Source organism: Taudactylus pleione, unplaced genomic scaffold (assembly GCF_031769625.1).
Source record: "Taudactylus pleione unplaced genomic scaffold, aTauple2 ptg000198l, whole genome shotgun sequence".
NCBI lineage: Eukaryota > Metazoa > Chordata > Amphibia > Anura > Myobatrachidae > Taudactylus > Taudactylus pleione.
The window spans coordinates 5314253-5339946 of NW_028284600.1; the positions used below are offsets into that span (position 1 = coordinate 5314253).

The 25694-nt window shown below is 43.2% G+C and overlaps 1 protein-coding gene across 2 annotated transcripts in view; it reads left to right on the top strand.

Annotated features, from left to right (window-relative positions):
- The window catches only part of DPYSL4 (dihydropyrimidinase like 4), a 48141-nt gene extending 41999 nt beyond the window's left edge, over positions 1–6142 (top strand). For both annotated transcript variants that reach the window (XM_088476876.1, XM_088476875.1), the window contains exons 13-14: positions 2332–2503; positions 3776–6142. In XM_088476876.1, the coding sequence (XP_088333002.1) occupies positions 2332–2503; positions 3776–3867 (264 nt within the window). In that variant the 3' untranslated portion in view covers positions 3868–6142. The remainder of the gene's footprint in view (positions 1–2331; positions 2504–3775) is intronic.
- The last annotated feature ends 19552 nt before the right edge of the window (positions 6143–25694 follow it).

Sequence of the window (25694 nt, forward strand, 5' to 3'; positions counted from 1 at the left end):
TGTGGTACTACACGTCCCAGCAAGCCTCACCTTCATGCTGGTACTTGGAAAACCACAAGTACCAGCATGCGGGGCATTACGGGCCCGCTGGTACCTGTAGTTCCACGCAAAATAAATATTTAAATAAAGACAAGACACACCGTGAAACAAGTACAATTTTATTTATACACACATGCACACTCACACTAACTGACACACATACTCACCTAGTATCCCTAATGACATAATGTCCCCGTGTCCAGTAGATAATCCATGGGGGTACCTGTAATAAAAATCCATACTCACCTCTCCTATACGATGTTCATGTCCTCTTCGGTCCCTGTAGGCATCCAGGGGGTTAAAAAAAAAAACCACAAATACCCAAACCCATACTGGACAGGAGGAAAGGTATTTGTTTCCACATACCTTTCCTCAACGTGAATGACTGGGGCACACATGTGCCCAGTCATTGCAGGAGCCACCAGCTAATCAGCGGGCGCCTCCGTCGGAGCTGCTCGCTGATTGGCAGTGTGCGGTCAGCCTGTCTCCTCCATAGACTTCAATGGTGTGAAATCTCCAATGAAGTCTATGGTGGGAACCCCTACATTGTGTCCAATGATGTAACCAAAAGGTTACTTGAGGCCTAGGCCTGGGGTGCCCTGGAGAGGGGGTCCTCTTTATTGGGGGGCCTCACTTCCCCAGGGATCCCCGGCCTGGGCTGACTGGCGGTCAGGGGTAATGCTTTGGTCACGGAACCTGGTGAAAGGGTTTCCATGGCTGTGGCATTACCCCATCCCCCGCTAGAAAGAGTCTGGTGCTGGTTATGGAAATTACTGGGGACCCCTACTCATTTTGTTCCCTGTTATTCCACAACCAGGGCTGGATCAGAAAAGCCCTGTACTGGTACTTAATATACAGGGACCCCCTACGCATTTTGGCCCCTGAATTTTTAAAACCAGCACAGGCTGTACAGAGACCAGGTCTGGTTATGCTTCTGGGCAGAAGCCTTCACGGATCTCACTGATTTGTGAAGGCTTCTGTATAACTCGCACCTTTTAATTCAAGTCGCATTAAAAGATGTTAGTTTACATAGGGAAATACTCACATAGATTTGCATAGTGTAGTAGCCTGTTATTACATTTGCGAGTCCTAGCACCAACTCGCACCTTCAAAAACTGTCCCATGCTCACTGTCTACCCCATCTGTGTTACCCCTGTCTGTCTGCCCCTCCCCTTTAGAATGTAAGCTCTCACAAGCAGGGCCCTCTTCCCCCATGTGCTTTTCCTTCCCTTCCTTATACTATTATCGGCTCCATACTCCTACAACAGCACCTAACTCGTGGCTTTTGCCATCCTGCTACTGTTGCAGCAATGTTTATATACCATGTCCTTGTTCTGCATTGTCTTGTACTGTACGTCACTCTTCTCTTGTTCTGTTCAACTATTTATGTACTTTGTAAGGTGCTACGGAACCCTTGTGGCATCTTATAATTTAAGGATAATAATACTAATAATAATAATAAATTGATTTAAAAAATGTATAAAATAAAAAATAAACAAAAACAAAAAAGATAAGAGATTTAAGGGCATTTGTTACGGTAGAGTTTCCCAAACTCTGCCATTATAGCCCAGGTTTTAAGACTTTGCTTGAGCACATGTGACTTAATTAGTACCTCAGTCAATTTGATGTAACCATCTGGACTCAAGCATGGATATCCTTAAAACCTGGACTGTAACGGCGGAGCACCTATCAGTAGTGTGGAGACTGGTCCAAGGAATTAATCTGAGTCATATTGTGTCAGTTTTTCCCCATGTTTAGTCCCAGCGGAGAAGACACAGAAAGCTACAGCTTGGCAGTTTTTTCCTGAGCCTTGCATGGCACTCGGAACTCCAGCTACTGTGGAACTACATATCCCAGCGAGCCCTTTCACAGTTTTGCCATTATGGCATACTACAACTGTGACAGGGCATGCTGTGATGTGTAGTTCCACATCAGCCGGCGTGCCACACGTTGCCTACCCCTGCTCTAGTACTTGCTTTTGGTGGCTTGTTATGAAAGATAAGATAAGTATTCTCAAAGCATTGCAGCTCACATTGGATCCTAAATTAAGTATTTAGATTTAAGGCAAGAGAGAATTAGGTCAGCTCATTTGTGCTGCAATCATTACATATTCTAATAAATTCTTAGGGCAATAGAATGCGACAATCGTGTGCTGCATGAAAGCAGCCTACTGCACGGACTACTAATCACATTACATGGTCTTTATCTGCAGAAATAAGATGTTTGTTCATATTCTACGTCTACTCTACACCTAAAAATTGAAGCACTTTGATTCCTTGTCTTGTGGTTTAGCTGGCAGAGGTCCGTGGTGTGCCAAGGGGATTGTACGATGGACCCGTTCATGATGTTATACTAACTGCTAGATCCACGGCCCCCGCTCCCACCGGAAGGATTGCCATCTGTCCGGGAAAAGTCCAGCTGGGGCCAGCTCGGAACCTGCATCGATCTGGCTTCAGTTTGTCAGGTAAGATATTTTAATATGTGGAGAATCCCAAGACAATACAACACTTCAATGACTGTTATTCATTAAAGGCCTACAATGCCATGGCAACGGCTCTCAGACTTCTATATCAATAAACTTTGAGTTGTTTTGTACTGTGACATTTTGCGGGTCTCGTCAACTGGATATACAAACCTACACAGTAAATGTCCACTTCTTCCCTGTCCCCAATCTCCTTTATATCCCAGAACTTCTATATATATAATCATTCCCTGTGGTGGCCAAACAGTTTTCTTTTCAGTAGGAAAGGTGAGAGGTCAGTGTATCTCTTGTCTGGAAGGTAGGTCATCATTCGTCATTGACATAAGTTTACCTATCTATACAATATCCAGTCCAGCTCACCAGTCCAAGCATTCATTTGCTTAGTCCCTTTGTCCGGAACGCTCTTTGAATTTGAATATCTCAAAGACTAAATAAGATATTAATGTGATTCTTTTGCGACGGATTTCAATCAGCAATAAATTACAGAATTTGGTATAAAACTGTCTAAAATTTGATGGAAAAAAAATCGACAAAGACCATAATAAATGCTTTAGTATAGCTAACCTTAAAATGTCAATAAAACTACCAGAACACAGAGCCGGCACAGTGATCCAGGGAAAAACGGGATAGGGGTGACCGCCGCCGGCTGCTGTTCTCACGCACTACTGGTGGTCTGCGCTCTCACATGGACCCGGCACCCTAGCCATGTGCGGACACTGTTTACGTTCTGCCCAGTTCTGCTCCTGATTGGCCGCCTGGCTGCGTGACGTAGCTATTACATAGTGAGGAAGGGCGTGCAGGCGGCACTACAGGTGAGGCTGCTGCTGTAGGGGGTGCAATAAAATACAATAAATAAATAAAAATAATATTCACATACTTACAGGTTGAAGCAGATTGTTTTTCTTTAATTAAAATGGAAATAAATAAATCATACCTGTACTCAATTCAAACTTTCCCAGACCAGCGCCAGTTTTTGTCAGGTGAAAAGGCCGTCGCCTACCAGAAGGAGGGCACGATCTCACTAAGAAGGCACGGCATGGCATGACCATGGTACAGTTTCAAAGTAAAAACTGTGAATTTTTACCATGATTCTTGTTTAATTCCAAAAATTAATGTGATTTTGCATATTCAGAATTAGAATGTGAATCCATGTAGCCCTTAGTTGTTCATGGTATAATGCATGGTGAGTAAAAAGGTATTTTATCATAACCATCAGTCACAATAATACATATCTGCTCACATGTTCTTTTGCAGGATCCCAAACAGATGATCATATTCCGAGGCGCACTACTCAAAAAATTGTAGAACCCCCTGGTGGCCGCTCTAATATCACTTCACTTTCATAGTACAGGACACAGGTACTGTATTCTTGTCAGAGTTGTGTAACAGCCGGGAGGAAATCACAAGCCTGCATGATGATTTTGTGACAAAAATACATCTTGAAGCAATGTTCCCTATTGACCCTCATCCACATTTGTGTATGGAGTCTAGAAGGGGAGTCGATTAACCATATTGAAGGAGATTAAGCACTGTACTATTGTTGAGACTCGGTATGATATAGATATGTTGTTGAAAAATTACTTTTTAAAATGCACCTGTCACCTACACACCATAGAGCAAGGAGTAGACAGCCTGTGGCACCCCAGATGCTGTGCAACTACACATCCCAGAATGCCCTGCCACAGTTTTGCTGTCAGGGCACACTAAAACTGTGGCTGGGCATGCTGGGATGTGTAGTATCACAGCAGCTGGATTGCCACAGGTTGCCTCCCCTTGCAGTAACGTAAGCTATTTTCCGAGAAAAAAACCATATGGATAAGATTGCAGTTTAGGAAGTCACTAGGAATGAGTGTGATATCAGCGAGGCACAATGTCACCGGTTCCTATATATATGTAAACAACATGGCTGCTTCTGCTGTGTGTAGGTGACAGGTACACTTTGAAGTTATTGCACTGAATTATTTCATTTTAATGAAAAATATATATATATATTGCCAAGAAGAAAGCGCCATAATGTGATAAGTGGATTCTCAGCATGGTTTAGAACAGTCACAAATCAGATTGCTACATCCCAAGTAACAGAGAGCTCATTTAATATTTAAAGCATTTGGTGGTAGTAACTTGTAACCAAAGTTCAAATCTGGAAGAAAGCAAAAGATATTCGTTACAGATCACTCTATAAAAAAACATATATATATAACTCTATCATAAGCCACGTAATTAGTGTTAGTCTGCATGCATGCGCATAACCCAATAACCAGCAACAACTGTGCCGTAATCAATGATCCACAATACACATATATATATATATATATACACAAATGCTATTGGTTGCACCTTACTACCGTGTCCTGAAATGTGGATCGGCCAAGTGTCCTGTGCAAATGAATTGGTCTTTAGTAGCATTGAAGGAAAAGGGGGTGATTCTGATTCGCACACAAAGTGACTGTACTTGCGGGCAACCGCGGAAGCGGGATCCACTACCTTATGCAAATGTCCGCATCCATTCAATCTAATGCGGAGTATCATGCTTGCGCATGCGGAATCCCCTGCCGCCTATTGATTTTACTCCGGCTGCCACCCTTGCACGAGACCCATGTTAGGTGCAAGAGATACGTTAGAAACAGGCTTCTCTACCCATTGTTCACGACTCAGAAATGCATGGCGCTTCTGATACACCCCCACGACAGTCCAAAGACACTCCCAAAAGTCAGGGTGGTAATGTACAATCACATTGTCACCGCCCAGTTCAAGCCCTATTTTGCGGAAAGACAGGTCCAGCCAAGTTGAGTCCAATAGGACGGACATCCGGGCATGTGCTGTAGGCAAAAACTCGCTATTTGTGTCCTTGAACAGAGATCCATGTGGCAGAGAATCAGCCCCAAAGTGTGCACCATAAATGTACATAGAAAAACCAACATTTTGCTGCCAATTATCAATACATATACTGGCAGAGTGTAAATATAAATAAACACTATAGATATCAACGAAAAAGGAGATCCCTCTGGCAGTACTAAATTCAGCATGCAATGAGAACCACACCGGTCTCAGGTAGAATTGAAAGAAAAGTGGGCAAAGGAAATGTACGTAGAAAAACTAACACTTACAGTATACGCGGCTGCCAATTGCCAATACATGTTATGGCAGTCAGTATAAATAAAATAAACACCATCGATATCACTGAAAAAAGGAAACTCCCGCTGGCCGTACTAAATTCAGTGATGTAATAAAAACCACACCGGTCTCAAGGCCGGTTCCAAATCATCGTCATCACACTTTTATAAAATTGTTAATAAACAATATTTTTACACAAATCGCTCACACTGGAAACAGACTGAATGGGTTATTGACATTCACCAGGTAATTAGTGTGTTCTATCAAGGCCGCCATGAGTGATCTGGATTCGACTGACTATACTGGTGCTTTCATATTTCACATTACTGAAAAAGGGAAACAATACATTAAAACATGACATTGTGGGGCTAATTCTGAGGTGGGAGTAAAGCAAGAAAGAGCAAGTAACTTTGCACTGCAAGGGGTGCGAATACATTTATTATTTACATGCAGGGTAAATACTGCCGGCCTTTGCATGCATACACATCAAATGAGTACTCCCACAGAGAAACTAAAGAAGGAGTCCGCGGTGGTATCAAAAAAGAAAGAACCCTTTGTGGGGGCATAGCTTCAAAAACTATATAGTATAGACTAAATTAAATAAAACATCTTTTTATATATTCAAGATAAAACCACAAGTCACAAAGCACATAAAGCCTGGTGAGTATAGTCCTCCACAGGAGAGAACAACCTTTTGCCTCAAGGTATGATGGCAAAATAACGATGTTCTTAATACAGATGAAAAAGCATCAACACTTTTTTATAAATATTGGTTGATGTTAGTTACGGGCTCTTGAAATACAAGTTCCCAATGTAGGTAAACATTTTTCAAAGCAAGAATTCAGGAGTAAAATATCCCATTAGCTTCATAGTTGTTACGCTGTGATAACAAATTGTCATTACCCTATCAATTGAGTAAGTACAACACATGAAGTATAAATTGTTACATTATTGGATACATTCATCGGAAGTGGGATATATTACTCCTGAATTCTTGCTTTGAAAAATGTTTACCTACATTGGGAACTTGTATTTCAAGAGCCCGTAACTAACATCAACCAATATTTATAAAAATTGTTGATGATTTTTCATCTGTATTAAGAACATCGTTATTTTGTCATCATACCTTGAGGCAAAAGGTTGTTCTCTCCTGTGGAGGTCTATACTCGCCAGGCTTTATGTGCTTTGTGACTTGTGGTTTTATCTTGAATATATTTAAGTTATGTTTTATTTAATTTAGTCTATGCTATATAGTTTTTGAAGCTGTGCCCCCGCAACGGGTTCTTCCTTTTTTGATACCACTGTGAACTCCTTCTTTAGGTTCTCTGTGGGAGTACTCATTTGATGTGTGTTCATATTGCTGTTATGCTGTTAACCTTGGGGAGCACCACCAACCATATCTGAGCTAACTTCTGAGACGAATTGCCTCAAATAAATCCGAAAGATAGTTGGTTTAGATACTGACATAGAAGCTATTTTTTCTAAAATTTTTGAGTCCCTGTGCAGGATATCTCTGTCTTTCTCTAGGTAGGCCTTTGCATGTAGCCCACAAATACTTAGATGTCAGTTTGGTCACACCTCTCTCACATCTAAATCACCCTGCACACGTTACATCTGCCCCACCTGCAGTGCAGCATGGTCTTACCAAGGTGCACAGTTACTTTTTGCTCTTTTTTGCTTTGCTCCCATCTCAGAATTAGACCCTGTGTCTTTTACTTGATAAGATTCTTTGGTTTATTATATTTTTTCTATGTAATGTTGGGTACACACGGAACGATCTGTACCATCAACGACTTGAAAGATATCTTTCAGTGAAGTCATCCTGCCACATCTCTGAACAGGCAAAGTTGACGATATCGTCCAGATTGGCCAGCATGTACGGACGATCATAGATATCGTTATCGTTCATGTGGGAAAGCGCATAGTTGGTCGTTCACTGCATAAAAATTAATGATATGAATGATATATCATTGAACGATATCGTTCATAGATATCGTACAGTGTGTACGCACCTTAACAGTTAAACAATATTAAATCTTATTATACAGCAAAAATGTTCACAAAGCATCATCTTCGTCATTATTAAAAATAGCGGACTTAGGGGCATATGTATCAAAGCTTGATGTGAGATAAAACTGTGAAATATATATCACCGTCAATCAGCACCAAACTATCATTTCTTAAATACAGCCTGCAAAATGTAAGTTAGAAGCTGATTATTTGGTGATATATATCTCACAATTTTATCTCAAGCTCTGATACATATGCCCCTTAATATATCTCATAGTAACTCTGTGGAGAGAATAAAAACATCAGTTATTATAACATTTCTTGTTCGCTGTAAATGACCATTATCATGTGGGAACTATGGTCTAGATTTTACATGTGGCCATGTTTGTAATTTTTCCTAAAATAGTTAAAAGTAACATTCCTGATTATTTTGTTAGTATGATTTGAAATTTTATTATTGTAACAGATTTATTATGACCTAACAATTCAAATCATTTCGTACCTACGGATCATTTTTCAAAGCACATAGAACTGGATATCTACCGCTGTTAGCGTTTACTTTAGCCATTTAGCCATGGATTTTGTTTATATTATTGTCAAACTATGCATGCTACTGTATTATGACTTTTTTTTGTTATTTGTTATGAATAAAGTTTGTTGAACATTCACTATATCTGGCTTTGATTAGCGTTCATGGAATATTGCATTACAGCATTTATCAACCTGTCACTTTCCAACAGTTGGGGAACTACAAGTTCTAGCATACCCAGCTAACCTCTCTGAAAAAATGATCAAGAAATGGAAACTTTAAATAATCTTCCTCGTAGATATTTTGCAAATGCACCTAATCTTTTTGGTCTATATAGTAAGTGGAGCCCTGCGGGCATGAAGCTCTTCTCCCCGCTCTCACTTTGCCACACAGAAGTGTGTTTAGTTTAGGCCAGGAGTGGGGAACCTTTTTTCTGCCTAGGGCCCACAGCAATATTTTGAAGGGGCCCCTTGCCCTTGTGCTTCTAGGGAATCACCTCTCTCCACATCAGTGTTCATTTTATGCCCCTTAGTAGTGCCCTAGTTACTTTTATGCCCCATAGTAGTGCCATTAATCACTTTATACCCCATAGTAGTGTCCAAGTTTATTTTGTGCTTCATAGTAGTGTCCAAGTTAATTATGTGCCTCATAGTAGTGCCCTATTCACATTATATCCACAGTGCCTCCAATTCATTATGACACATTGTAGCACTCCCAGGGCCTGATTCAGAGCCGGACGCTATGACAGAGCGCTCGCTCTGAATCAGGACGTCTTTTTTTTTTAATATAGAGCGGCCTCCCTTGGCACGCGCATTGCTGTGGGTTGCAACCCACAGCTAATGCGAGCGGCCAGGATGATGGTCGCGATGGTCAAGACCATCGCAACCATCGGGCTTGTGACGAGACCCTTGTGGTAGGGTCTCGTGGCCGAAAGCCCCAGAGAGCTTTCGGCTCAAACAGAGCCGAAAGCTCTCCCACTGACATCACTTGTGATGTCAGTGGGGCCGCTCCAAACGGTAGGCGTTCTCATGGGAACGCCTCCGTCTGGGCAGCCACCCCCCCAGCCCGCCCACCAAAGGGGGCGTGCTGTCACTCAACATCAACAGCACGTCCCCATTGGTGCGAGACCCAGAGCGACAGATTGCCCATCGCTATCCAGCTCTGGCGCTCTGAGCCACCATCGGCTCGGTTTCCAGCGCTCAGCGCTTGCGACCGGGTCTGAATCAGGCCTCCAGTTCACAATATGCCACATTGTATTGTTGTCAGTACACATTATACCTCACAGTGTTCCCAATACAAATGATGCTACATTGAAGTGCCCCCTATTCATATTGTGCCACATTATACTGCCCCAGTTCTTATTATGCCACATTTTAGTGCCCCTAGTTCATATTATTCCGTATTGTAATATCTGCAGTATATATTTTATTACACTATAGTGCTCCAGTTCATATTGTGCCACATTTCAGAGCCCTCCAGTTCATTTTATGTCCAGTACCAGTTATGCCACATTAAAGTGCCCTGGATAGTTTTGTGTCACGCTATAGTGCCTCCAGTTCATATTATGCCACATTACAGTTCCCCAGGCACTCCCCCCTCTACCATTTTAACATCCACTACACACTCCACTCACTGAAAATGGAATGACACCCCATTAGGCTGCCTAATCCTACATACAGTAGAAGTCTGATAAGAGACTATATCCGATTGAGCTCACTTCACTTAAACAGGAGCACGGGAGATGGATCATATTAGTGTGGAGCTTTACTGAGAGGGAGAGAACCCCACCAATATGAGTGCTGAAGAGTCCATCAGGCCATCCAACGGACCAGACCCAATTGCTTAGCAGGAAATACCGAGAACTTGGTAGACAACTATATGACCTAGGTCCAGGCCTCCTAACCCTGTAAGCCCCATAGTGACAGCTCTTCCTGCACCAACTATAGCTACGTCCGTGGTCGAACTCCTTTATAAATTGCAAATAATTAAATATGCAGCTATTTTTTTCCTGTTTTAAGCAAAACTTTATTGTTTTTAGAACAAACACTGCTGTGCTGGTCTTTTTGACTTTTTTTTGTCTAGGTCAATAACACTTTATTGGCTTTCTCCTCCTGATATTTAACATTTATTTTCTGCAAGATAGTTTCTCCTCCTGCTGTTTAACATTTTTTTCTGCAAGTTGTCAGGCTCATGTGTTCAGAGATGAATGAGACTGATCTGGAGGAGTGCCTGGAAAATGGGGAATGATAAATCAAATACACCTGTACATGAGTTACTGTGATCACTGATAGTTATATCACCCCCCATCTCTCTTTACTCTTGTTTTTTCTCTCTCCCCTCGTTTTGTCTCCTCACCTGTTTTCTCGATTTGTCCCTCCTTTTTTCTCTCTATCCCCTATTACTGTAGTATGAGCATATTACAATCATATTACAGTGATCATGCTGAGATGCTATGTGGGAAACTGGTACTCAAAAATACTTTTTACATGTTTTCTACATTAAGCATGAAATATAGGGAGGTGCAAATGTTACCGGGGTTGATACTGTCTAATCTAGACTATTTCTTCCCTTCCAATTTGTTTCCAAAAGGTCAGTTCAGCTAAAACTGCAGTTAGTTTCTTTGATCCATTATAACTTTACTTCATTATGCGTGCAGGATGTATTCAAATATATGCACACCAGTGCTCCATAAGGTTTGGGAGCCCTGGTTTGCCCGCCAGAACCACCCCTTACCTGGCACGTTGTGAGATCCTTCCGTGAGGAGCTCTGCCATGCTTTGCCCAGTACAAGAGCCCTCTATTATGGCCTCCTCTCCTCTACAGATTACCTATACCTCAGTGTCGCCTATAATTCCCCATTCCCTCCCTATCCACACCGCCCATTAATACATTTAACTGAAAAACCGAGCATTCAAACATTTATTTATTTATTTTCATTTACATGGAGACTTTGGGCCTGATTCATTGTGGATCGCTATTAAGATCGCAGCTGCGATTACGCACGCAGTCCCACTGCGAAAATATGCTACTGAATGCTTATTGCAATGCCGTCGTAGCCTAACATAAGGATGCCCACTTCACCTTACACACATCCGTAACACTTTGCCAGTCTGCGAAACCATCGGTAACATCGAGTACCATCGCAGACTCATGTACACTTGCACAACGTCTGAACTTACACAGAAATTGCTAACCTCGTCGCATGCAGTGAAAGCCCAAGCTGTGTATGGCATCACAGTGGCTAATTTATGCACGCCCCTGTAACGGTGTTCAAACATATTGGCATGCCTGCGTTTCGCCGACCACCCCCCATCACCACCCCCAAATGGTCGCTTCCTGTCAATCACTCTGCAATGGGTCTGCTAGTCACTGCAATCGCTGTGTGATCACAGTGAAGCTTTCGTACATGCGCAGTACACAACAATCGGCCATCTGCATGCGTAATCGCAGTTGAAATTGGTAATGAATCAGACCCCTTAAGCTTTATTGCTTGTCATTGATCATCTTTTGTGTTTACATATGTTGGTTTTCTAATCGGCAACGTAAGAGTTGATGTTATGTCTTGTTTACATGTTTAGATTCCACTGTTATTTGTTCTCTGTACCGTACATTTAAGTTGATCAATTTCGATGTTTATTCTTCAATGTTCTAGGATATCTGTATGTTTTCTGCTGTCATAAATAAAGAGTATTCTTCAACGATCTGCACACAGCTCAATGACACTTCTTCTACAGCGGTGTGTATGCGCTCTGCACGTGCTGCACTTGCCGCGTTCGTTTTCAAGCCCTGATTCGGTAAAGTGAGACCTGAAAAGTTGGGTAAGTGGGCTGGCCAAGCTGGCCCAGGATAGTGGTGGTTGTCGTGATTAAGGGGTCTATTTACTAAGCAGTGTTAGGACACAGAGTGAAGAGTGATCTGTGATAAGGTGCCAGCCAATCAGCTCCCAACTGTAATTTTTCAAACACAGCCTGTGAGATGGCAGTTGGGAGCTGATTGGCTGGCACCTTATCACTTTCTTATCACTTTTCACTCTGTCTCCTAACACTGATTAGTAAATAGACCCCTATGTTATGGATCACAAGATATTAGGCAATGTGTAACCCATTGTTTAAGTGTATTTATTTTAATTACCAGCATGGTGACCTGCAATTGACATTTGAGGTGTAACATCCAGCTGCAGGTTTAATTATTTTTCTGAGAAGATGCCATGTGAGGAGGAGGCCGGCAGATTTTTGTATAGCCCATTAGCACTGTCAGCAAATGTGTCGACAGACAATGAAAAAAGTACGGTATGGGATCTTATACATTCCAGGCTTAGGCTTGCCCTTCTTGCCGACTGTCACCCCCCTCCCCCACACACATACACAACAAAATGTTGACAAGCAGGATCTTGGCTAATTTGCATTGTCACAGAAAGCCAAGGAAGGAGGGGGTGCAACTTGACACCCAGATATGACACATGCAATACTTTGTACAATTCTTGGGAGCCATTCTGACATTGGGAATTGCTCCATCTTCTAACATCTTCCATCATCTCACCACAAAGATTCATGTTAGTGAGACTGTTACATTTTTTCCCTTTTGTTTATAAGAAAATTATTTGCCTAAGATTATCTTAGTATGGCATTCTTATTGTTTTGTATATACTTTAAGCTTTGTATCTTTCTAATATTAAACTTAATAAGATTAGGCTCTGATTCTTATCGGATCCATTTTGCCTGTGGAATCGACTTATCCATCTACATATCTGTACTTCAGGTTATTAATTGAGTATTGATACCTGGGATTTAATTGTAATTGTGTAGGGACAGCGGAAACGCCCTGCTCGGAGTGTGTCGCTCCTGAAATCCTTTCTGTGGTGGCAATTATGGGGAAATTAGTAGTGAGTGGGAGAGATCCTGGGGAGAGTAATAATTTCTGTAGACAGACCAGGTGGTTGTTTTTTTTTATTACAGTAACTCCATGTCAGCTCCACGTCACACAGGCTCAAGTGAGTGCTGCTCTTGACACAGTTACAGACAGTGGTTAGAGACTGGAGTATCCTGGAACCAGGTCTGTGACAGTGGTGAAGACGCGTTACATACCGGTCACTGCGGCTTCTGTCCACCGCTGTGTGGGAGCTGTTTGGCGGGAAAGGGGGTGCACGTTGCAAGCACGCTCTCCCGCTCCTGGTGCACATCTCAAGACATGCTTTTAAAAATAGATTTTATGTCTTTATTTTTAAGCTGGAGATGGTGTCGGTACATTTCTACAGGCTCCGTCTCCACCGAAAGTTGATTCCCAATCCACAGCCTCATTACTTACAATATGAAAATGAATGGAGACAGGAATGATTACCTCAGTTTGAGCCGGGTCCTGAGCAGTAACAGGACAACCACTTCTAGCCAGCCATCTAAGCTGCAATATTCACAAATCCACTTTCAGTAGATAAAGTATGAAACGTTGGCAGACTCTCTTTAATGTTATTAATAATCATTTCATTTAACAGCATCAATAAAATTTATAAAAATACAAATCATACCATGCCTCCAACTACTCGGTGACTGCCTACTGTACAGCAAAGACGAATATGCTATATACATTGCAATATACATACACGTACAATATTCGGTTGATACAATCCATATGATTATTATTTACATTCAATATAATGGAATTTTCATAAGCCTTGGATCTTATTTTGTTAATGCATTACATTGCTGCTCTACTTATTAAAACAGTATTGTGTTTGTCTTGAATATAAAAACATGTTTTTCAAGACTCACCCTGAACATGGAAGGACTGCTCTAAGCATTTTGTTAATGTGCATCTGCAGTACTGGCCTTTATATGTTACTGTGCAGCGTGTAACGTGTTCCTGTGTCTTAGAAACAGTGCAGGCAGCCATTTTTTGGAGGACACCAAGATTCAGCCTAGGAATTCATTAGGAACTATGATATCAGTGAGACAAAGAAACTAGGCTTCAGTGACACCGTCAAGATGGCTGCCTAGACTGTCAATTTGCCATGGATGCACTTTACCATTTGTGAAACAAACCAACCACTTCTACACCAGACTTAAATTTAAACAATGTTATGCTTATGTTCACCGCATTCAGAAGCTCACAAAGGATTCCAAAAAGTTATTTAATATAAATGGTTAAATATCCCTAATAAATTGGGTTGCATGATATAAACACATTGCAATTACCCTGCTTTAATGTCCATGCTTACAGAGATATGTTGCAAACTACATACTATGGCCCGTATTCAATTAGTTTCGCACCCGCGATAAAGTTTTGCATACCGCACTTTTCACCTACATCGCGTATTTTAGTTTGTACGTATCGTACGCGCCCCCGCTATTCACCTTATTCAATTCCAAAAAACGCAAAAACAGACACGCAAATTCAGAACAGGCGAAAAGTGGTGTCAGAATTGGGAAAATCAGCCTGAACCCCCCAAAAAGATGCAGAAACTTTGGGGATCAATGTAGTACTGGCCGATTAGCTCTAATAAAACAATTTGGGATACACAATTGCCAATAATTTGCATATTTGCATAAGTGGTGAAGAATGGCATAAAGCTGTATCTTTTGGCGAAAATAAATAGTCCTGTCCTGTTAAATTTGGTGTACCTGAAAATGGGTGCTAGCATGTTTAAATGTCTGTAAAGTGAACTTTTAAATAAAGTGAGATTGCACCCCAAAAAATGCACGGCAATCTCCAAAACACTTGACCCCTTCTTAGTGCACCCCCAGTACCTTATTTCGCTAGTTTGCGAACTTGTCCCCCCACATTGCACTTTTTCACCCCCAATTTCGAAGTACTTTTTTGGGTGTTGGGTTTTTTTAAGTTTTTTTTTTACGCAGTTGTCCTTTGGGGGGCTGTCCTAAGGGTTCTGAGTGGATTCCCCACCTTTGCACCCCAAACAAAAATTTTGCACTTCTTTTCTTCACCTATTCAGAGGCGAATCTTTTTTGCCTATTACATTGCATTGCGTTTTCACGTACACGAAAAGCGGATGGAATTGAATACGGCGATACTTTTCCAACAGGCAAAAAGTCACAATCGGCGATACTTTTTCGCAGATCTCAGCCTTTCGCTTCTAATTGAATACGGGCCATAGTGTGATTTGATGCGGTCTATTATAGGGGTTGTACGTCTTCTATTCTGTATATACTGATCCCTACATTGACAGGTAGAGATGGGCAATTCAGTACTTTAGAGAACATCAGATAAATGACCGTGAACCAATCAAACCATTGATAACCCACAGCCAATCATATGCCAGCTCCTACGGGCACCGCACGCTCCCCTCTACAGTCCAAATTTGTGCTGCAGATTCTGGTAAAAAGTAGGGATCATTGTATGTATGTTCCCTTTTATAAAAAAAGGTGTACCTTACCCTCGACTGTCTTCTCCGTTGATTGTTGAAATGTCAATTATCCATTGCTTATTTGTAACTATTATTACATTATTGTATTTGTCGGAATCAGTCGGATATTTTATTGGGTTTCACGATTTCTCTTCCCCGTTATTGTATTTGCAATACTTTATTGTCTTGTATTTTCATTTTGTGTGTACTGTAATGCCTCAATAAAAGTTTCAAGGAGAAAAAAGTAGGGATCAGTATTTATAAAAGGAAAGCCAAACATCCCCTTTAAGCGGTACCAGACTTATAAATTGAAACCAGATTCTTTGAACCCAATTTCACTTTTGTCTTCTGCTCTTCTCTTGGGCATAATGTACAGATGTGTATGACTCTTGAGTATGTTTCTTTGGCCAGTAGAAGTTGGTAATCATGGCACAATATACAGTTTTTTCTGTATACTGTAAATAATGACTATTACTTGTATTAATGATCTTGGGCTCATACGATAGTGGGAATAGTCCAGCTGTCGTGTTTGCAGTCTTCCATGGAAGCGTTGTGATAGAAAGCAATGAAAAGGTTACAACCCCAGGTGTCATATGGTGTCAGCTCCTTGTATTGGTATTTCTATCACGCTGCAATATACAGGTCAAAGGTGTGGACTTAATTTAGATTGTTTGACATGTTTGTTGACTGACATTCCCAAAGGCAGGCAGGATACAGGATCTGATGGACAGAGATCGGGTTGCTGAAAAGCTGGGTGAAAAATATCCTCTCCTCTGTTAACAATTGTGTATGGAGGTAATTGCATGTTATAGTGAAGGTTCAAAGAATGTAGATAGCTGCACCCCAGGGGCCGGAGAGTAATGGAGAGGACTGTACATGAAGGACTGCTGCTGAGGTGCATTGGGTTGTTTTTATGCATGCCAGTAAAGAGGGCGGGGTTTACATAAAGAACGAAAAGAGATAATAGTCAAGTAGAAAACCAAAAGGATAATGAGGTTAAACATTACAATACTGTAAGTGCCAAAAATAAAGAACTGCAGGACAGCATTAGCACGTACCCAGTTACAATAAGTAAAAACAACAGGAATCGGACTTGGACGTTGTCTTTTGAACTTATTGATGTATAATGGACCTACATCCTCATCAGTGCCCCAACCTGCCAGGCCAGGGATGGGAAGACATCAGCTTCAGGCAGATGTTATAACACCAGCCCAGTGTTCACACCAAGGGGAGAAGATACCTCCTGTTCTCACAGAGCTCAGTCGCACTCGCACCCATACATTTACTTGCTTATATTTACCTAAAGGTCTTTGGACGGTGACTGTATCTGGGAGCTTGATGCAGGAAACAGATACAGAAACTGTATAAACATTTATCAGCTACCAACAATTATAAGGTGACTATAATCAATCATAAGGTGACTACAATCAATCATAAGGTGACTAGAATCAATCATAAGGTGACTAGAATCAATTATAAGGTGACTAGAATCCTGGCGCTAATCCCTCCAAAAAAAAAAATCACTATATGTCACCATAAAACAAATGAATAAATATGCCCTTCCCTTGATGTGATGATCTTTTTTCTCAACCCGATGGGAAGTTTCAAATCATAAGTTGCTGTTCTCTATATATGAAACATATAAAGCGTAATACCGCAACATAGTGCAATAAGGTACAATTCAATAATAGAAAAATTCACAAACCGATTTGATAAAAACATTTTTACACTCTGATAAATTCCTGATGTATAACCATCACTATGACACAGGTGAGGATTGCAGATGTTACCAGAGGGTCATATAGATGAATATATCATTCAGGCATATAGATGGTAAACGAGTTGGAGGCTCCAGAACCTCAAGCTCAGCTGCCTCTATCACGGCTGTCCAGTTCTTTCTCCAACCTAAACTTAAAAGGTCCTTCTGTCACAGGCCAACGCGTATCGAGCAACGCTCTTCCTCAGGGAATGTCTGACCCTCTGGTAACATCTCCAATCATTACCTGTGTGATAGTGATGGTTATACATCAGGAATTTTTTTATCAGAGTGTAAAAATGTTTTTTTTTTTATCAAATCTGTTTGTGGATTTTTCTATTATTAAATTGTACCTTATTGCACTATGTTGCGGTATTACGCTTCATATTTTTCATATATAGAGAACAGCAATTTATGATTTGACACTTCCCATCGGGTTGAGAAAAAAGATCATCACATCAAGGGAAGTGCATATTTATTTGTTTGTTTTATGGTGACCTATAGAGATTTTTTTTTTTGGTGGGATTAGCGCCAGGATTCTAGTCACCTTATGATTGTTAGATTTATGTGGGTTAAGGGGTGTTAACCCTGACTAGAGATCGGCAGCTTGAAATCCTGTTTGCGCCACGGCCTGTTGTCCTGCCACCTCTATCAGTCTCTATCAGCTATCAGTAGCACCGTCACTGGAAGTCCTGCTGCATATCACAGACACAAACATATGTCTAAACGAAATCATTTGATTAGAGTTACCCAGTATAGCAGGGACTGCGGAACTGGAGTCTCCAACCCAAGAGTCTCAGCTTGCCAGGAATCAGTCACTCGTTGTGGTAGATTAACCATGACATTGCTCCACCACAACATGAGAACTCGCTTCCACCAGCCCAGTTCCGGGTAGATGGACCTGGGGCTTATCACAAGCCGTGCAGCTAACCTGCTATTTCTTTTTAGGTCTGATACCTCTCAGTAGGTGACCACCACTAGGACCTCTCCTGGCATTATCAGTGTAGGATCCTTTTCTATATGGATACCTGCTGTATCCTATAGTTTTCTGCACGTAACTTGTAGGAAAGCTTTTTCCATAGATATCCAGGGACTGGTTCCGAGTCAGATGCAGCCTCACCGTGTCTGCGTCTTTTGCCCGTCGCATGTCGGCTCCTTTTCAGCCTGATTCAGTGGTGCGCATGTCAACGATGCGCGTAAATGGGCAATGTTATCAGTCTGCACATGTCCAAGTAACACCGCGCATGCGTCCCGATGTTTGCCGCACAAAGGGCCGTATTCAATTAGGTATGCGAAAACCCGCCATCGGCGATACTTTGTCGCCGATGACGACATTTTCGCAGGTTTGACTTATCCCCGTATTCAATTTCCCGATCTTTCCCCGGAGCGTAAAGTCTATGCATTAGGACCTGCGAAAAAGTGCAGATTTGGGGTTTTGGGGTGCAGACTTTCAAAAACCACCCTGCAGTCCTCCAAAGTTATTCTGTGTCAAAATTTTTTAAAAAGGACCACAGGACACCCCAAAAATGTACTTTCATTTTGGAGGCGAAAAAAAAAATTGGGGGACAAACTTCTAAACTAGCAAAATAGACTCAGGGGGGGTCCCCAAGTATGCGCCAGGTGTTTTTTTGATTGCAGGTGGGTGCGGCAGGTGGATTTTTCACAATTTTTAAAAGTTCACATTAGCCATTTTAAAATATGCTAGTGCAGGTTGTCTCCCATATCCAAAATACTTGGGACCAGGGGTATTTTGGATATCAGAATATTCCGTATTTTTGAATATTTCCATACCATAATGAAATATCTTGGGAATAGGACCCAAATATACACACAGAATGCATTTATGTGTTATATACACCTTATACACAGCGTGCGGGTAATTTTATACAATATTTTCAATAATTTTGTGGCTCAAGCAAAGTTTGTGTACGGAAAGGAACTCATTTTTGTTTCATATACACCTTATACACACAGCCTGAAGGTAATTTTATACAGTATTTTTAATAATTTGTGCATTAGACAAAGTTTGTGTACATCAAAAATCAAAGGTTTCATTATCTCAGTCATGCCAAAATAATTCAGTATTTCGGAATATTCCGTATTTCGGAATATTTGGATATGGGAGACTCAACCTGTACCCATTTTCCTGTACCCCAAATGTGATGGGACACCTTAGTTTTCCCCAAAAAAGTTGCTAAATGCTATTCTTCGCCACTTTCCCAAAGATGCTATACAGCACCTATTGAGACCGTTTAAAGACCCCACATACCTTTAGCAGGGCTATTCGGGGGTACCCATAGTTATCCCCCATGTCAGAGCATCTTTTGGGGGGTGTCAGGCTGATTTCCCCTAAAATGACAGGACTTTTCGACGATTTCCTTTTCGCCGGGTCCAGTTTTCGCAGAAATGAAATTGAATACAGGGAATCGCTGGGACGAGCGCGTTAACTTTTAATTTCCAAAACCTCCGATGATGGCAAAAAGCCCGGCAACTGATTTTTCGCTCCAAATTGAATATGGTCCAAAGACGCAGACTGCAATTGCGCACAGATCCATGTCATTTCAAGGGCGTTTCTGGGAGGTAACGTGGTGGCCAGCCAGAAGCAGGAGGGTTGCCATTGTGAAACGGTCAGTGACTGTGTCCAAAATCGCATTTGCACTGACCCCAGTGGCCATGTTCAGACGGAGAAATTGCACTTCTCATAGGGTAGGTGCAGTCTCCGATGTTTTATCCGATGGTGTGTATTAATATGCACTGCGGTGGATCAGCACAGCAGCCGGAGGTGGTCTCAGTAGGAAGCCCATCGCTGTGGCATTAGCATAAAGACACAGCTGCGATAGCGTCCACACATGGATCAGGCCCTTTATGTAAATGCCGCCTTCCCTGGTGCACATCTGTACGTCTGAATGTGCAAGGAGTGAGACACCCACTGGCACCGTCCGTAGGCGTTGAAATACCGATTGGTGCATCCTTATACACCACTATCGTTTGCACCATCGAAAGCTATATCAGCCCTACAGTTTCTTCTTCCGAGTATGGCCGCCTATGTGAGCGTCTGTGCAGCCACTCTGAGCGACACGCCTGCAGCCCTCCCTCAGCGCCAATCGGGCAGTGCAGCTGTCAGCCAGTCTGTGGGTCAGGTCAGAATGTACTTCTGCATAGAAGCTCATTCCGGCTAAAGGAGGACACAAGATGGCCACATTTGGGCCACTCCTCCCATGAGCCTCGGCTCCGCCTCCATATTAGCCTTTGGGCAAGACATTCTCACTGCAGCAGCAGCAGCATTAGTTGCATCATGAAGATACAAGAAAGAATGTGGCAGCCAGGGCGAGTGAGTCCTTTCTCACTCTAGGTAAGTTTAGCTAGCTCAGGCTAGCTGGGAGACAGGAGGAGAGGGGCGATGGGGCGGGCACCCACTGAGCAGTGGGGGCAGAGCAGAGAAGGGTGTTGGCCTGTGTTGCATCTGTGTTGCTGGGGCTGTGTCATATATAAGACTTGAAGGATCCGGCACTCGATGGATCTGGTATACATACTTGCCTGGTGCCCTCCAAAGTAGTTGGCCTGTAGCTGGCTCATAAATGAAATAAATGTACAAGATGCTTAGATAATCTGCAGTGCTTTAATGTGTGTGTGGGGGGGCACCAGCCAAAATTTTGCCTAGGGCACCAAACTGGCTAGGACTGGCTCTGGTAAGAAGGATAAATACATTTCCTCAGGCAAATGGTACTATGTAGCTGGGAGAGTCGGCAGAAGAGCTTATGTCTGGCAGAGGTGGACACTATCCGAATGGATGTGTCATATGACCAGCTCATGTGACACCTTCTGCCAGCTCCGTCCTGCTGCTACCAATACCCCCTGGCTAACTGGATATGTGATTCTGCTGTGGGTATCCATACCCTCTCATAGAGGAAGTATATAACTCATTACAAGTGTAATGTATGATATGGTGTCATTTATAACATGTAAGTCACTTTTATATATATATATACACACACAAACGCACACACACTGAATCTCTTATTTTAAATTGGAATACATTACATATTTGTAGTATGGATTAATCCATACTACAAAATAGATTTGTGCAAATTAATAACGTATAATAAATAATGATATAGTAGAATATAAATCAGTAACCTCACGGGCATCTTTGTAGTACTGAAAGAGCCGATGCCTAATTACTATAAAATCCCTCATCTGTGTAACTTGTATCTAAGCCATGTTACGAGCAGTGTAAGATATGTACATGGTGGGAGAGTATGAAGGCAGAGAGCTATAATACAGTAATATAAGTAATATCAATCTATAAGGTATCCAAATAGTTCTCTCCATTGTTGATTGTTGTTAATTTAGGAATTAAAAAAAATGACTTTAGGAATATCTGCTAATAAAAGCTAATGTGTGTTACTCATCCTATTCTCTTTTATCCAAGGAAGCACATGATGAGAGTATTCATCATTCCCAAGAGTAAAGAGAAGACAAAAAAAACACTTGTTGTCTACAGAGAGGCCGTATGATTTTGTGGACTAAACCAATATCCATGAGAATACAGCCTATCCGTTTACCAGGGACCAGTGACATCCCTGAGGCCAAACAGTTCCTTATCAACGGATTGGCCACATCTTCATGAAAATTCCACAAAATGGCTGCCCTCACCGTGTAAATAAATGATGGCTGCGTGGTGACAACCCCTTTATTTTGTACCTCAAAACTCTCTTTTTATATATGCTCCATTTCAAATTGTAATTCCCAGACTTTTACACCATATTATATACATCTTTTATTTACACCACAAAATCTACCCAGAAGGTACTTAAAAAAAAGTGAGAGGTTGCCTTGCTTTTCGTAAACTAACCAATAATATTGTGCAGAGCCGTAACTAGACTTTTTGGTGCCCTGTGTCCAGTGGCGTAACTAGGGTATTTGGAGCCCAGGGCAAATTTGAAAATGGAGCCCGCCCCCCTCCCCTCACTGCGGTTGGCGCTACACTGGCTAACTAGGGCAGGCTGGTACCGTGGCCGGCGGCGCCCCCCACGCCGCCGGTCCCACGGCGCCCAGGGCACGTACCCCGCTCGCCCTGCCCTAGTTACGCCATTGCCTATGTCAGAAAGAGCATTGGCGCCCCCTCATTTTTCAAAGGGACATAATGCACCCAAAAATGTGCCATGGCTTTATGGGGAAGGGCCAGGGAAGAGATAGGAGAGGCCAGGAGATGCTGGGGATGAAATAAGAGGAAGCTACAAGTGAGAATGATAATAAACAGACATTTGACAGGCCCAAACAGCGCCCCCTGACCTGTGGTGCCCTGTGCGATGGCACCGGCCGCACTACCCCAGCTACGGCCCTGATATTGTGAGCATTTAAGTAATAATACAATATAAATAATAACATAAAATATTAATAGAATAACATACTCATAGAATGGCATTATGAGACCCTAGGTAAACTACCAAGGTCATCTCTGTGTGACATTAGGTAACACAATTTTTATCTTGCCAGGGGCACGGAAACCTTTATTGTAAGCAGGGCCGAAACTAGGGTTTTCGTCACCTCGGGCAAGACAGTAATTTGGCGCCCTCCCCTGATAATTACCCCATAGTGGTGCCCCCATAGTAATGCCCCCTTCAGCAGTGCACCTATAGTAATGCCTGCTGAGGTAATGCCCCATATTAATGCCAATGTACTAGTGGCCATATGGTAATTCCCCCATAGTAATGCCCGTGTAGTGCCCAAATAGGAATGCCCCCTAGTAATGCCCTTGTAGTCCCCATATAGTAATGCCCCTTAGTAATGCCCATATAGTAATGCCCCCTAGCAATGCCCATATAGTAATACCCCTAGTAATGCCCTTATAGTAATGCCCCTGTAGAGCCCCTTGGTAATACCCCTGTTGTGCCCCCTGCTAATGCCCTTGTAGTGCCCTCTGCTAATGCCCCTGTAGTGCCCCCTGGTAATGCCCCTGTAGTGCCCCCTGGTAATGCCCCCGTACTGCCGCTTACACACACACACACACAAGAAAAAATAAATACTTAAACCCCTCTCCAGGCTGTGACCGCCGCTGTTGGGTCCGCCCCGGCTGCTCCTCGGAACTATGGCCATGATTCAGAGCCGGACGCTCTGACAGAGAGCTCGCTCTGAATCAGGGCGTCTTTTTTTTTTTTTAATGGAGCGGCCTTCCGGCCGCTCGCATTGCTGTGGGTTACCACTCACAGTTAATGCCAGCGGCCAGGATGATGGTCGCGATGGTCAAGACCATCGGGCTTGCTACGAGACCCTTGTGGTAGGGTCTCGTGGCCGCAAGCCCCAGAGAGATTTCGGCTCAAACATGGGAACGCCTCCGTCTGGGCAGCCACTCCCCCGGCCCGCCCACCAAAGGGGGTGTGATGTCACTCAACATCGACAGCACGCCCCCTTTTTTGCGAGACCCGGAGCGACGGATTGCCCGTCGCTATCCGGGTCTCGCGCATGCGCACGACGGAGCCGGCTCCGTCGTGCGCATGTGCTCTGGGCCACCATCGACCCGGTTGCGAGCACTCAGCGCTTGCGACCGTGTCTGAATCAGGCCCAATGTGAGGGACGTCATGACGTCTCTCCCATAGTGCCTGTGGGGAGAGCCGGAAGCTGGAGTTCACGAGAGAACTCCAACCTCCGGCTACCACAGCGCTGCAGAGAAGGAGCCGGGCGCCCGCTGGTAATAACATCTCTGCGGGAGTCCGGCTTGGAGTCTCCCTGCGGCGCTGCAGCCTCCAGCACCCCCCCCCCCCCCCAATCCTCTGCTACAGTATATATTCATTGTCAAATGCTTTATTATGTCCTCTTTGGAACAGAAAAATGTACCAGGAATGCAATGTTGTCAGGAGTGATATATTACTAGCGAACACATACACCAGGCATGTCAAACTCAAAATACCAACCGGGCCGAATATTCAAGGTCTTAATAGTGGGCCGCAACTAAATAAAAAGTCTTATATGCAATTTTGAAAGGTTTATTATTAATAAAAAGCAATGCAGTGCCCCCTGTAGTAGTACCCCTTATGCAATGCCCCTGAATTTGTGCCCATTCTGCAATGCCCCTTATGCAGTGCCCAAGTAATATTCCTTAGCAGTGCCCCTTATGCAGTGCTCCCAGTAATGCCCCTTATGCAGAGCCCCCAGTAATAGCCCTAGTAGTGCCTCCAGTAATTCCCCTTATGCAGAGCCCCCCGAATTTGTGCCCATTATGCAATGCCCCTTATACAGTGCCCAAGTAATATTCCTTAGTAGTGCCCCTTATGCAGTGGCCCCAGTAATGTCCCTAGTAGTGCCTCTTATGCAGTGCTCCCAGTAATGCCCCTTATGCAGAGCCCCCAGTAATAGCCCTAGTAGTGCCTCCAGTAATTCCCCTTATGCAGAGCCCCCAGTAATAGCCCTAGTAGTGCCTCCAGTAATGCCCCTTATGCAGAGCCCCCAGTAATAGCCCTAGTAGTGCCTCCAGTAATTCCCCTTATGCAGAGCCCCCTGAATTTGTGCCCATTATGCAATGCCCCTTATGCAGTGCCCAAGTAATATTCCTTAGTAGTGCCTCTTATGCAGAGCCCCCAGTAATGCCCCTTATGCAGAGCCCCCAGTAATTCCCCTTATGCAGAGCCCCCAGTAATACCCCTTATGCAGTGCTCCCAGTAATGCCCCTTATGCAGAGCCCCCAGTAATAGCCCTAGTAGTGCCCCCAGTAATGCCCCTTATGCAGAGCCCCCAGTAATGCCCCTTATGCAGAGCCCCCAGTAATGCCCCCTCCTAGTATAGAACAGGCCCCACTCACCTTTGCAGTACTTACCTTTCTTCACGATGGCCATTGGGCACCGCTTCAGTCCGCGCCGTCTCCACTCCCACCGTCCCGTGTACACGCAGCGGGTGATGTCGTCTGCGCGCTGCATCACTGGGAACGCTGGCCTTTGAAGCGATCAGAGGCTTTAGATCGCTTCTGAGAGCAGCGTTACCAGCTTTAACTAAAGTGAACACTGCCCGATCGGAGCTGAGCTCCGATCGTGGCAGGGGTGTGGGCCGTTTATTATATATATGTGGGCCCACACTGTCGGGCCTCATAAAATGTTTATTCGGGCCGCATGTTTGACATGCCTGATGTACTGTACACTGACCAAAAGTTGTAGCATGAACTGTTGCTACCACTAGATGGCAACATTTCACTAATTGCTTCTGCAGTTATGAAAACAGAGGTTTTTGTTCTCTGTGGATAAATCGGAAGTAGCCTGTCTGGGTACTGACTGAACCTGTCTTGATTGCTGATAAGCTTGTAACTTAGCTCTTGAAATACGGAAAAAAATAAATGAGAAAGACAAAACTGGCTAGTGCAGATCCATCCACCACTACAATCTTGAAAGGGGAAACACAATACTCAGTACTTGTTTCAATAA